This window comes from Pantherophis guttatus, chromosome 8, assembly GCF_059756535.1.
Source record: "Pantherophis guttatus breed Tessera chromosome 8, ASM5975653v1, whole genome shotgun sequence".
In the NCBI taxonomy this organism is placed as follows: domain Eukaryota; kingdom Metazoa; phylum Chordata; class Lepidosauria; order Squamata; family Colubridae; genus Pantherophis; species Pantherophis guttatus.
The window spans coordinates 13,721,962-13,736,618 of NC_142070.1; the positions used below are offsets into that span (position 1 = coordinate 13,721,962).

The 14,657-nt window shown below is 42.7% G+C and overlaps 1 protein-coding gene across 8 annotated transcripts in view; it reads left to right on the forward strand.

Annotated features, from left to right (window-relative positions):
- Nucleotides 1-14,657, forward strand: part of PTPN13 (protein tyrosine phosphatase non-receptor type 13) — a 171,734-nt gene that overhangs the window by 90,034 nt on the left and 67,043 nt on the right. For all 8 annotated transcript variants that reach the window (XM_034440431.3, XM_087875106.1, XM_087875107.1 and 5 more), the window contains exons 10-16: nt 522-741; nt 2,203-2,277; nt 5,098-5,272; nt 7,054-7,207; nt 9,294-9,432; nt 13,180-13,332; nt 14,411-14,593. In XM_034440431.3, coding sequence (XP_034296322.2) covers nt 522-741; nt 2,203-2,277; nt 5,098-5,272; nt 7,054-7,207; nt 9,294-9,432; nt 13,180-13,332; nt 14,411-14,593 — 1,099 coding nt within the window. The remainder of the gene's footprint in view (nt 1-521; nt 742-2,202; nt 2,278-5,097; nt 5,273-7,053; nt 7,208-9,293; nt 9,433-13,179; nt 13,333-14,410; nt 14,594-14,657) is intronic.

Sequence of the window (14,657 nt, forward strand, 5' to 3'; positions counted from 1 at the left end):
ATTCATGGTATGGATTTTGTAACTTCTTAAACCACCAGAAGTTGAAATGTTGCATCTCTCATCCCGACTCTAAAAAAGTCTTTGTCCCAGGATCTGGAAGGTACACCTCTTCTTGCTGAGCAAAGTCACTTAGGATCTGTCTTTAATCAACTAAAGAGATAAAGGAAGGGCAAACAAAAAAAGTTCTTTTCCCCATATTTATCTTCATTTCCAAAATTACTTTGTTCCTTAAAATGAAGGAAAAACTTCCTGACTGTAAGATCTGAAAAGTGGAACAATCTATCTGCAGGATTGTGAGATTTCGATTTCTGGAAGTTTTTAAGAAAGGCTAGCCAGCTACCTCTCAAATATGGTTTAATTGACTTTCCTGTACATTGTCAATGTGTCAATTAGATAATTTGTATGGTTTCATTCAACTCCACAGTTCTATGAATCTGTAAGCTGGGTTTTCTATTAAACTCTGCTACAGAACCACTCATTCATTGTCGTGGCAATCCGTTCACTTTCCTTTTCATTCACAGGCAGTATGAAGCAACTCCTGAAGACAACCTGTTGAGCCAAGAAGTAATGTTGAAGCGCCAGGAGGAGGAAATGATGCAACTGCAAGCTAAAATGGCGCTCCGGCAGTCTCGGCTCAGCCTCTATCCTGGAGATCTAGTGAGACCAGCCGTGCTTGATATGACAAAGGATCCACTTAGAGAAATTGCTTTGGAATCAGCCATGACGCAAAGGAAGCTAAGGGTAATGTTAAGACACTGATGGGCCAAGGATTGCATCTTTTGAAAAAGCACTGTGCTAAGCAGATTGAAGAGGTTAACACATCTATTCAGCTCCTTCCTTCCTTCCTTCCTTCCTTCCTTCCTTCCTTCCTTCCTTCCTTCCTTCCAAACTTCCTCCCTCCCTGTATAGCAATGTTTTGCTTTTAGCAATTGATTGACAAATTTCAGTGGTCCACTTTTGGGCAGTCCCAGAAGCCCCAGACAATGATTAGAAACAGATGCGAGTCATCAGTTGCCAACTCTTGTTTTAAGTGGTTGAGCAATACACTTGGCTGAACACAAATTAATTCTTTATAAAGGTTGATAGTCATTTCTAACAATAGTTCAGTCTGTTGTGGTGTTAGCACATATATTTTGCAGCTGTGCTTGGAATAAAATGTGTTCGTATGGTGTGTGTGTGTGTGTGTGTATGTGTGTTGTGTATTTTTATTTCATGGTTGATGTTCTGATAGGCCATTAAAGCCATTCTGTCTTAGACAATGTTATCCCTATGGAGATTCTTGAGATTCTTACTCCATGCCCCAACAGTAGCAGAGATAGTTTAAGCAAGTGCACCTAATCTATAGTGTCTAGTTTTGACACCAACATCATGACCAGGGGTGGGATTCTACTGGTTCGGACCAATTCAGGCGAACCAGTTGCTCCGACAATCAGCTGGGAGCAAACTGGTTGACTCCAACAATCAGGCGGGCCCACCCGCCCCACCCCCTGCGCTTTACTGACCTATATCTTCTCAGCTGATTCGCGCGGCAGAGCAGATTGCCGCGCCTCAGCTGTGTTACTCCACAGCAATAACGCGGAAGGTAAGTTTTCATAAAATTGTGCACACATGCACAGTGTGCATCAGGCACGTGCGGAGCACTCGCATGAAGCACGTGATTACCAAACCGGTTGTTAAACCAGCAGGATCCCGCCACTGATCATGACCAATAGGAAACCAATGACTCAGTAGTATCCTGGAATGTTTCCTGCTGATGCTGTTGACCTTTTCCAAATCTCCCCAATACAGTTAGATTGCTCCTCTAACATTGCATATGTTTTAGAAAGTCCTATGGTATTTGGGGTTTTTTTTTTTGCTGCTTCTATATTTCCTTATCCTGATGCCTTATGTTCGGATTACAGTTTCCAGAATACCAAGATAAATTCTTGGGATGGGAATTTCTAGAGGAATAGTAATTTTCCCAACCGATCTGGAAAGCAACAAGTTTTGCAAGGCAATTATTTAATTATTACATTTATTTGTTCACCTAATGGAGTCCTAGAAATGAATAGATTTGTTAATGTGTACTGAACTTCATTTGGAAGAGCTATTTTCAGTCCTCAGTTCCCCTCTGTAATAACGATGAGCTTTATTCTTGTCAAGTCTTCAGTTGCTTATCAGTTTTTGATGGCAAATGCTAAAATGAGTTTCTCTCATTTGCAGAATTTCTTTGGTCCTGAGTTCGTAAAAACTACCATTGAACCCTTTACCTCCTTGGACCTGCCAAAATCAATTTTGGTAAGACCTTTGTTGCAAATGTACTTATCAGTAAGTAACATATAACTAGCAGTGATCTGATGGCATGGTATGTGATTATCTTAATTGGGTTGTTTTGGTTCTGTAAAATCCCTCCTATACTCTTAATTTGCTTGATTTCTCTTAGTGGATTCTTTGCCCCCCCCCCCTTTTTAGATAATCATTGATTTAACTTTCTCTGAATGTTAAGCTGCAATATTTATCTGATAAGTTGTGTGACAATCGCCATGATCTTTCAACACCACCTCTAGAGATTGGGAAATTTGGATTGTTTATCATCGTGATGGCGAACCTATGGCATGCGTGTCAGAGTTGGCACGGAGCACCCTCTCTGATGGCACATGAACCATCACCCCGGTTCAGCTCTGCTGCACATGCGAGCGTGCCTCCCGCCGGCCAGCTGGTCTTTGGGTCTCTGCTGCATATGCGGCGGTGTGGGTGCAGGGGGGCACTCACAGGGGAGTGGGGCACATGTGGGGGCGGGGCACATGTGCAGGGACTGTGTGCACATGCACGGGGGGCTGGGCGCATGTGCGGGGCCCTGCACGCATGCGGGGAGTGGGGTGCATCCTTGGGGGCCGGACACACATATGCGGGGGTGGGGCGCATGCATGGGGACACACGCACATTGCATTTTGGGGATTTGGGTGCGCACACTTTGGGCACTTGGTCCAGAAAAGGTTAGCCATCACTAGTCTTATCATATTGTCCAATTCAGATAACTCCCTTCCCCTGCCTTCCCTGTTTAAATTATATTCATTCTATTAAACTATTCTGCAGTTTACTTCATGAGGATGATATGATTTTGTGCTGGGTTATAACTTTTTGTTTCACTTCTGACTATATAATTGATCCTTCACCCCCAGTGTCAGAATTTTCCTCTTTATGTAGATTAATGTTTTCTTTGACATTATTAACAATGCAAGGAGTTTTTTTATTTTTTGTTTTTTTAAAAGGAGGCTCTCTCCTTGTAGGAGATTATTAGATTATCAGCCTGTAGTCTTGGGAACACTGTACAGTAATACTTTTTAAAAAAAACTTCTGAAGTTTGGGTCTATGTCGCTCCAATATAACTAGCTTGCTTTTTACATCGTTCTTAGTACTTTGAAGTTAATGGAATTTGGAATTTCTTAATGGTGTTTCTATAATGCAGATGATCTATGTTACTGCTTCTCTTTCATCACACATTCTGTTTTAGCAGTAGCTATGTGGTACATTTTTTATAAATCCTGTTTTCTGACAGGAAGGTAACTGAAATCAAGAAGTGATATCATTTAGTTGAACATTTAGTATTTGAGTAGCTGATAGTGCCTCGGTCATATCCTCCTGCATATATTTTTAAAAAAGGAATGTGGCAAGCAAAACTGCATATAGTCCTAGTAGAGTAGAGTAGAGTAGAGTAGAGTAGAGTAGAGTAGAATTGAATTGAATTGAATTGAATTGAATTGAATTGAATTGAATTGAATTCTTCATTGGCCAAGTGTGATTGGACACACAAGGAATTTGTCTTTGATACATATGCTCTCAGTGTACATAAAGAAAAAATAATATATATTTGTCAAGAATCATAAGATACAACACTTAATGATAGTCATAGGATACTAATGTTCTGTCCCCGTCCCCACACACACACGAACAGCCAGCCAGGGGTTAAAGAAGTACTCGGCACACACAAGGTTCATTATCAGGAACTTGGCAGCAATACGATAACCGTCTGCCAAGTGCTTTACTACAAGAAGAGGGAGTGTTCCTTCACCAGATAACACCAACAAATACACACAGTTTTCAAAACAGTCCAGCTCAAACATGAAACCTTCAGCAGATTTGGCGTTGTACAAAGTGACTAGCCAGAAGTTAGCTTTGTCCATCACAGAGTCTAAATGGCCACCACACTCTCTTATATAGCCTGTGGGGTGTGGTCCAGTGACTCAGCTTAATCCCTGGCACGCCTCCATCTGCTGCAAACGTTTATCTCGCCTTCGTTGGCGTGGATCCAGGAACGACTTATCACCCTCATCGCTGTCATCGGAGACACCTGGCTCCTGGTCAATCTCCTCTCCCTCAGCAGACATCTGAGGCATTGCCAGAGAGGAGGGGCCTGGAGAGGGAGGCCTAGCTGGCTCCTCTCCTTCATGTTCGGAGCCTTCTTCCTCCGATAAGATAGCTCGGAGGACGGAGCCACAACAACTAATAAGCAATCAAATCATACTAGGAAACAATAAAAACAATAGAAGTTATACAGATGCAAGCAACATGGATATACTGTAGTCATAAGTGGGAAGAGATAGCTATTAGTAAGGATGAGAAGAAAAATAATAATACAGTCTTAGTAGTTAATTTGAGGGAATTATTTGTTTAGGAGGGTGATGGCCTTCTTGTGTCTAGTTGTTCTGGTGTGCAGTGCTCTATAGCGTCGTTTTGAGAGTAGAAGTTGAAACAATTTATGTCCAGGATGTGAAGGGTCTGTAAATATTTTCACAGCCCTCTCTTTGACTCGTGCAGTATACAGATCCTCAGTGGAAGGCAGGTTGGTAGCCATTGTTTTTTCTGCAGTTCTAACTATCCGTTGAAGTCTGTGTCTGTCTTGTTTGGCTGCAGAGCCAAACCAATATGAATTCCACATTGCAGTATTGTATTTCTCTGTGTGTGATTTTGTTTTGAAAAAAAATAAAATTGACATTCTCTTCATTTCCATTTCCTCTGTCATGTTAGAAAAGTGGATATTTGTTTTAAAAAATGATGCTTTTGATAATTGATGGCCCTGTGTATGCAGTTTTGTGTCTGTTTTTCTTTTTTAATCAGAACAAGAAAGGGAAGAATGAAGACAATCGCCGGAAAGTCAACATCATGCTTTTAAGTGGTCAAAGACTAGAACTGACTTGTGATACTAAGACCTTATGCAAAGATGTATTTGATATGGTTGTCGCCCATATTGGTTTAATGGAGCATCACTTGTTTGGATTAGCTTCTTTAAAAGGTGAGAAAAATATTGCATTGCTCTGAATATTTTTCATTTGATATCAAATGATAACTGTTGTGTATGAATGAGTCGTTTGTTGTTAGTTGCAAAGTCCTGTCCGACCCATCGCGACCCCATGGACAACGTTCCTCCAGGCCTTCCTGTCCTCTACCATCCCCCGGAGTCCATTTAAGCTCACACCGACTGCTTCAGTGACTCCATCCAGCCACCTCGTTCTCTGTCGTCCTCTTCTTCTTTTGCCCTCAGTCGTTCCCAGCATTAGGCTCTTCTCCAGTGAGCCCTTCCTTCTCATTAGGTGGCTAAAGTATTTGAGTTTCATCTTCAGGATCTGGCCTTCTAAAGAGCAGTCAGGGTTGATCTCCTCTAGGACTGACCGGTTTGACCGCCTTACAGTCCAAGGGACTCGCAGGAGTCTTCTCCAGCACCATAGTTCAAAGGCCTCAATTGTTTAGTGTTCGGCCTTTCTTATGGTCCAACTTTCACAGCCATACATTGCAACTGGGAAAGCCATGGCCTTGACTATACACACTTTCTTTGGTGGGTTGATGTCTCTGCTTTTTAGGAATGAGTCATTACTGAGCACAAAAATAAATTCCATATTTTCCTGGGAACAGAATAGGCTTTGTGACAAATCTATGCAAATTCATCTTTCTCTCTAAATCCGTTTCCCATAATAGAGACAGCTGGTTTAAATTGAAACAGGTTTGTAAAGAAAGGGGAATAATTATTTTTCCCTATGTCATTTTCTTAATTAAAAATCCCCTGCTATTTGTCCTCATAGCAAAAACATGCATGCCCACGTTACCATTCAAATAGCATTTTCAGAAGAATTGAAAGGGAAAATGAAAGGGTTTGGAAGAATTATTTTTTCCTTCTTTTGCCCCCACGTGAAGTCTAGCACAATATTCTGATCCGGAAAGGTAAATGTAGAAAGAATATTATATAACCTAGAACTAAGGAGAAATTTCCTGACTGAACAATGAATCAGTGGAACAACTTGCCTCCAGAAGTTGTGAATGCTCCAACACTGGAAGTTTTTAAGAAGAGATTGGATAACCATTTGCCTGAAATGGTAGAGGGTTTCCTGCCTAAGCAGGGGTTTGGACTAGAAGATTAGAAGGTCCCTTCCAACCTATTCTATTCTATTCTATTCTATTCTATTCTATTCTATTCCATTCCATTCCATTCCATTCCACTCCACTCCACTCCACTCCACTCCACTCCACTCCACTCCACTCCACTCCACTCTACTCTACTCTACTCTATTCATTGGCAACTTGATCGTTCAAAGTAATATAGAAGATAACAGGGTGGGGAATATGTAACTAAAACCTTCCCCAACATGGGAATCCTTCAGTATGTGGACTTCAACTCCAAGAATTCCCCAGCTAGCAGATAATTTCTGAGGATTCCAGGAAATAACCACCACATATACTAAGGGATGGTTCATTTGGGTCTCAGACAGCCATTAGAAAACTTTTACTTCATCAGCCAGTAGTACATATCTATAGACCGGAATCTGTCCCTGCCCTGGCTCTCAGAAATTCATATATTATCCACTTTGCTTTGTTTTCTGCATTCATTAAGAGAATCAGCTGATAGCTTAATCGCATACGCAGCTGTTCACAGTTAAATTCTTCTGATGGAGGCTGATTTCTTTCTGTTGAACAAATAGCATCACATGTTTGGGAGACCGCTTGTGGATATATCACCAAAGCAGAGCAACTGAACTGGGATACCTTATGAATGTTCTGTGTTGATTTACCTTTTGATGACAGAAAATGAGTACTTCTTCATCGATCCAGAGCTGAAGCTCACTAAAGTAGCCCCTGATGGCTGGAAAGAAGAATCCAAGAAAAGGAACAAAAACACAGTAAACTTCATCTTGTACTTCCGGATTAAGTTCTTTGTGGATGACATTAGTCTGATTCAGTGAGTATATTTGTGTTGTGCTTTAAAATCATTCTTGTCCCATGGCCCTGTTTTACTGGGGAAGTCAACATGCTCCCAAGTAGTCTTGCTTTCTACAAGTCGCACATAATTACGACAATTCTGTTCTCGTTTCTATTCCCTAGTGGGATAGAAGAGGAAGGGTAACAAAGGGATGATCCTAACCTGCTATTCTGTTAATAATCTCCTGACTGTCAGAAATTCCATGCTAACATGTACATGAATTACATGAGTGGTGTGGTGGCCTAGAGGTGAGCTGTCACCTCATAATCAGGAGCCTGTGAGTTTGATCCTAGGTAGAGACAGATATTTCTCTCTCTGGGCACAATGAGAATATATCTGCCGAAAGAGCCTTGATAGTACAGTGGTCTACGCACCCTGTTATTAACACAGCTGCCTGCAATTTACTGCTGGTTCGAATCTCTCCAAGGCTCAAGGTTGACTCAGCCTTCCATCCTTTCTAAGGTAGGTGAAATGAGGACCCAGTTTATGGGGGCAATAAAATGACTTTGTATAAATATACAAAAGTATGAAGGCTATTGCTTAACACATTGTAAGCCGCTCTGAGTCTCCGGAGAAGGGCGGCATATAAATCAAATTTAAAAAAAAAATTAAAAAAAATTAATAAAAAAAAAAACCCTTTGGAGTGGGGAGGGAATGGAGATTTTACAGTATCCTTCCCCTGCCACGCCTACCAAGCCACACCCACAGAACTGGTAGTAAAGAATTTTGAAACCCACCACTGGGCATCCGGCCAGTAAACACTCAGCTCTATTCAGTTGACCACAAGGGTTTATGGGGTCATTAAAAGAAGATGATGATGATGTGCATGAATTACATACAGGCAATAGAGCAAACGTAGTGTTGGAATAACTAAATATTCCTCTGCCAGCCCAATGTAATTTCATGTTGTTTATTGCTATTGCATTTGAACCATCTACCAAAACCCCCGTTCTGATGTGGAGTGTCTAGCCCAGAGGTCTGCAACCTTAAACACTCAAAGAGCCATTTAGACCCATTTCCCACAGAAAAGAAAACACTGGGCGCCACAAAACCTGGGTGGGCGTGGCCAACTCAATGTCACTCACTTCCACCAGTCACATGATATCCCCCCCAGCTACGCCTACCCAGCTGATCATTGGGGCAGAGAACCGGTTGTTAAAAAACACCGAGACCCACAAAAACCTTTTGACATCTCTCTCTGTCCCCCTCCCTCCCTCCCTCTCTCTCCCCCCTCTCTCTCTACCTCTCTGTCTCTGCCCTGGCCGCTTCTCCATCCCCTGCCATTGCCCTTACCTTCTCAGGCCAGGAGAGGAGTGACTGGGAGGGGAGGGCGAGGGGTGGGGCCAGCCAGTGGTGGGATCACCCAACAGGGAGCCACAGCAGAGGGCCCAAAGAGCCGCATGCAGCTCCGGAGCCACAGGTTGCTGACACCTGGTCTAGCCAGACTAATCTCTCTTGGAGAACGTGATTATGAAACAAAGGTTGTTCAGAGTTTTTCAAAGTGGCATCATGGAAACCAGGAATTGTTGAACTTCCAGCACATGCATCCTGCAGTGCTGGGAAATACCTGTTCCAAGACCTTGATTGATTGATTCATTCGTCCGTTCGTTCATTCGTTCAATTTATAACTCGGGTTTCTGCTCAACCGTGCACTACAGTATCTAACCAAATGTAAAACTATAATATAAAGGCTAAGATATAAAATGAAAACTAAAATCAATTAACATTTAAAATCCTAGCAAAAGAACCCCATTCATATAATGGAGGAGTGTCAAACTGGCAGCCCACGGGCCGGATGTGTCACACGCAGGCCACACCCACCCCAACTCCACCAAGGGGGAAAAATGTCACGAAACGTCACGTGATGGCAGCGTGACGCCACAAGTTTGACACCCATGATATAATGCATTCACCCTGTTCCCCCACTATCCAGTTAACCATGTCATACAAACGGGCCATTGTATAAAAGAGAATCGTCGCCTTGAGCTAATCTGCGTAAAGTCATTATTTTCCACATCCCATGACCTGTTTCTTTCTTTCTCTCACCTCTTTTGATTTGCTCCAGGCACACCTTGACGTATCATCAGTACTACCTGCAGTTAAGGAAAGATCTTCTAGAAGAGAAGATACACTGTGATGATGAAACAGCCTTATTGCTGGCCTCCTTGGCCCTCCAGGCAGAATATGGAGATTACCAAGATGAAGTAAGGAGAGGGGTTTTTTTCACTTGTTGGCAACCTCTCAATTTTATGCTTATTTTATAGTTTAATGCATCTCAGTTGGTTTGGCTGCTACATAAATGTCAAGGTTCAGTAGATGTGCAGTTGGAAAGCAGAAGAGAAGAATTCAAAGGTTTTCCAAATTGAATTGGTTTGTAGCCATACAACTCAGATCAATATCTTCTCCCAATTATAGGGAGCCAAAGTAATCCAGTTTTATGGAACAAATGTAATGGTAAAAGGACTGAGAGGCTTCCTGTTTATGTCAAACAAAAATATTAACTAAACATTAATGCACTAATTTAACTAATAATGAGGCAACTATTTCTCAAACTTCTGATTTCAGTCACTTTTTTGATATTCATTCCGGAAGCTGGTAACATAAAGTTTAAGTTTCTGGTCCATATAAAGTGATAACTATTAAAACCATCTCTCAGCTCCTTCTCCCGAACAAAACGGAAGCAGCAAGAAAACACAACAGGACACATCCAACTGGTTTGGTGATGTTGGTTTAATGCTGTTGTTAGCTGCGGGAAAACACTGAGCTCCCAACGTTTCAAAGTTGGCGCTACGAGCGTTCGCCTCGTAGCGCCTTTTATTATTTCACTCTGCCCCGCCCTCGTTATCCTCGTTAGCTGGGTGAAAGTTTGTCAGCTGGGGAGCGCGTCCTTGGCCAGCACTCCTCCCTTTCGTCAGCATCTAAGCCTTCATTGACATCGTCAGCACCGCGGAGGTCTGTTTCCATGCCTCCGTTACATATCCATCCCACGAATGTCCACGGAAGATCCGTCATACCGGTGTAGTAGCCATCCCCCCCCCCCGGTTTCTATTTCCGACACACCCCGGTCCCGCAATCATCCACCTATCCCCTGTGCCGCTACCATCACCGCTGTGAACAGTTGCTTTTCCTCATATTTCAGGTCGTTCCACATCCTCCACCATTCCTCCCCATGCCTGTATTGTCAAGCAATATGTCGGGCTTGACACCATCATCATGTCACAGTTGCAAAAACTCTCATAATATCATTGTAATTTCTTCAGATTTGGAGCATCTGGCCTCAGGGCAGGCAATGAAGCTTGACACTCCTAACCTAACTTTATACTAATAATTTAAAAAAATGTTTTCTCAATAAAGGAGAACATTTGTAGCTCAGGGTTGAAATGAGGGGTTCTTGGTGCTCTCTGAGCTTGCTTGTTTTCTTTCAGATTTCATTACCCTAACTAGGTAACATGACACACTGATGATCTTACCTAGTTAGGGTAATGAAGTGTCTGCAAGAAAACAAGCAAGTTCAGAGAGCACCAAAGATCCCTCAAAATGTTGTCTTTTGTATGCAATGCCAATTTGTACAGAAATTCCACAAACGATCTCTTTCAAATGAATGAAAGGTCCAATTTTGGACACACCTGAGGTAGAAACAGAGTAAAGTGTGAGCAGTTTTGTGAATAAAAGGCATAAGTACAGCTGCTCATTCAGAGATTTAGCCTTCTTCCTCTTTTGAGGATAGTTACTTTGAATTTATCCACTCTGAAAATATGAGTTTCTTACCTGTACAAGTTATGCTTTAAGTGATGATCTATATCAGGGGTGTCAAACTCACGGCGTCACATTGTCACTTGATGTATCACGACTTTTTCCCCCATCACTAAAACAGGGATGGGCGTGGCCAGCACGTGACGCATCCAGCCTGGCGGGCTGCAAGTTTGACACTCCTGATCCAGGGGTGAAATCCAGCAGGTTCTGACAGGTTCTGGAGAACCGGTAGCAGAAATTTTGAGCAGTTTGGAGAACTGTCAAATACCACCTCTGGCTGGCCCCAGAGTGGGGTGGGAATGGAGATTTTGCAGTATCCTTCCTCTGCCACACCCACCAAGCCATGCCCACCAAGCCACACCACACCCACCAAGCCACGCCCACAGAACCGGTAGTAAAAAAATTTGGATTTCACCACTGCCCTGATCTATATAGTCAAGCATGTGGATTCTGGCCTGCCCAGAACATGATTTCTAAATTTCTAAAGCTAAATTAAATATTTGTTCTTGCCATCATCCTGATACTCAAGTAGACATGCTTTTATTTTCCTGCTTGATTTAATTATAACTAACACAATGATATACAAAGGAAATTGGAGCGAACATGAAAGATTCATAACTGCCTTGATGATCGTTCAAAGCATCCTACCTATTGATAAGCATTTTGTCTGCAATCTCTGTTTAGTTACATCTGTAATTCGACTTGCTAATTTACTGACTAGAGCAGGGGTCAGAACCTGCGGCTCTGGAGCTGCATGTGGCTCTTTCATCCCTCTGCTGCAGCTCCCTGTTGCTGATCGGCTCCACAATTGATAGGGCTTTCAGTTAGGACAGGTAGAGGAAAAAGAATGCTGGGCTAGGAGGAGACTCTATGGTGGGGGAACCAGACTTCTGGTCAGCAGAGGAAAAAGGACGCTGTGCTAGGAGGAGACTATGATGGGGGAACCGGACTTCCAGTCAGCTCCAGAATTGAATGAGGGCTTCTGGTTAGGACCTTTGTGGCTCTTCAAGTGTTTAAGGTTGCCGACCCCTGGACTAGAGAAAAGCCTTTCCAAAGGCCACAAGCATCCTGATTCTGTCATCAGGTTTGTAGGGGTGAATTAAATTTTGTGCAAAAGGGATGAATACAAAAACATGTCAGAAGAAAAATGATTTCTATAATAGCTCCAGTAAAGTACACTCAGGAAGTTTTGCCAATAGCCTCCCACCGGCCAGTACGCTCTCATAGAGAGGGACTCCTCCGGGTGCCGTCAGCCAAACAGTGTCGACTGGCGGCCCCTAGGGGGAGAGCCTTCTCTGTGGGGGCACCTACCATCTGGAATGAGCTCCCCCCGGAGATACGGAGGATCCCGGATCTGCGCTCTTTCCGCCGTGCTGTGAAGACCTTTTTATTCCATCAAGCGGGCTTGGCCTAATCTCTTCCCTTTTTAAATATGTAAATTTTAATCTGTTTTTAAATTATTGGGGTATTTTAATTTGTCTGGGCCAAATAATTTAATTTGATTTTATTGGGTTTTTAAATTTTGTGTATTTATGTATTTTATTGTTGGCTGTTCACTGCCCTGAGTCCTTCGGGAGTAGGGCGGTATACAAATCAAATAAACTAAAACTATAAACTAACTATTAACAGATGTGAACAGTTGAAGAAAGACATCAGCCATGCTGCTTAAATGTAGAATAAACATTGCACATAATGGTCTATTAGTAGAAGACTTATTTATTCATTGTAGCATACCAGCATCTATTTATTTACATATTCAAACAATAAATTGTGCATTCTGTTGAGCATTTTTAACTTCCCTGCAGTCAGTGTGTAAAATAAGTTCTTAAAAAGCCCATGCTTGCCATTTTCAGAAAGATCTGATCACTTTTTGATATCTGGAACTTATTTAATGTTATAATCATTATCTAGGAGTGATGATTGAACATAGAACATAGAATAACAAGGCTGGAAGAGACCTTGGAGGTCTTCTAGTCCAACCTCCTGCTTGAACAGAAGATCTTGGATACAATTCTGGGACAAATGATTGACAGGAAGGTGTTGGCAGCGGTGTGGAGAACACCAAGGAAGCTGTCTCATATTCTGCATCACCTGTGATTATGCTACTCAACCATTATTGAACTGGCACAGCATCCAGTTACAGCTAGCTGGGATCAGGACTATGGCTTACAGTGTTACTCCGGTGCTTCTCTTTGCAGGTACATGGCTTATCCTACTTCAGAACAGAACACTATTTGCCAGCAAGAGTGATAGAGAATCTGGAGCTACCTAATGTGAAAGAAGAATTGCCAAAGCTGCATAACACCTATGCAGGTGCTTCTGAAAACGAAGCTGAAATAGAATTTCTAAAGGTTAGAAATTGTCTGTGTTTTCATGAAAGGTTTTCCTAGCCTAATGAAACGGGGTTGGGGGAAGCCAACTGGATCTTACCTCTTTCAGGAAAGCTGTTAAGGTAAAGGTTCCCCTCGCATATATGTGCTAGATGCTAGAACATCTTCTGGTCCTCAGAATTTCCTCTGATCAGAATTATTAAAAGTTGAAACAGGATACTTTCCCATTATTTTGTTGCAAATCTACCAAGGTTTTATTGTATACCTAAAATAAGTTCAAGACTATCTAAAACAGGGGTGTCAGACTCAAGGCCCGGGGGCCGGATCCAGCCCGTGGGGTACTTAGATCTGGCCCACAGGGCCACCCTCGAAATAGCAAAGGACCGTCCCGTGGTGCTTTTGCCAGTGAAAACAGGCTCCCGAGCTCTGTTTTCGGCTGCCACGGCCTCCTGCAACCCTCTGCCGGTGAAAACGGAGCTCAGGAGGGCCCTCCCGAGCTCCATTTTCACCGGCAGAGGGTTGCAGGAGGACGTGGCAGCCAAAAACGGAGCTCGGGAACTTGTTTTTGCTGGCAGAGCACTTGGACCACCACAGGCGCCCCCGACAGGAGTGACGTCCAGCTGGCCATGCCCACCCTGGCCACACCCATCCTGGCCCTCCAAAGTCAAAACCCTGATGTGGCCCTCAATGAAATCAAGTTTGATACCCCTGATCTAAAAGAAAATAGCAAGGAATAAATAAATCCAAGTGATAACACAAAATCCTTAAACCGGCCCAATTGTAAAAAAAGGTCCTACACAATTTGCCTATTGCCCTGCACACAGCTGCTGTCACCTTGCTACCAAATATTTAAATCTGGCTCTCAAGTCATGAAAAGGTTGCACATTCTTGTTCATCGAATCTAGGAATTAAGAAATAAAATGTGTAACCCACTTCGTTGTAATGTAAGCTTCAAAGGCAACCTGTGATTGGAGCAGAACTAGTGCACTGTACTGTAAAACCAATCTGAAAAATCATTTTGATCTCACGGTATCCTCAAAATACGTATCATGGATTTCTTTCTCTCCTTCTCTTTGACTTCTTCTCTCCTATTTGGTAGATTTGCCAAAGACTGACCGATTATGGTGTACATTTTCATCGTGTGCTGCCGGAGAAAAAATCTCAGACTGGAATTCTGCTAGGAGTTTGCTCCAAAGGAGTTCTTATTTTTGAAGTTCACAATGGTACCCGAATGCCTGTCCTTCGTTTCCCGTGGAGAGAAACAAAGAAAATTTCCTTCAGTGTATGTTGGTCAAGTTTTTTGTGTAGAATTGCAGACTGGATCGTTAAATGCCTTTCTTCTCTTT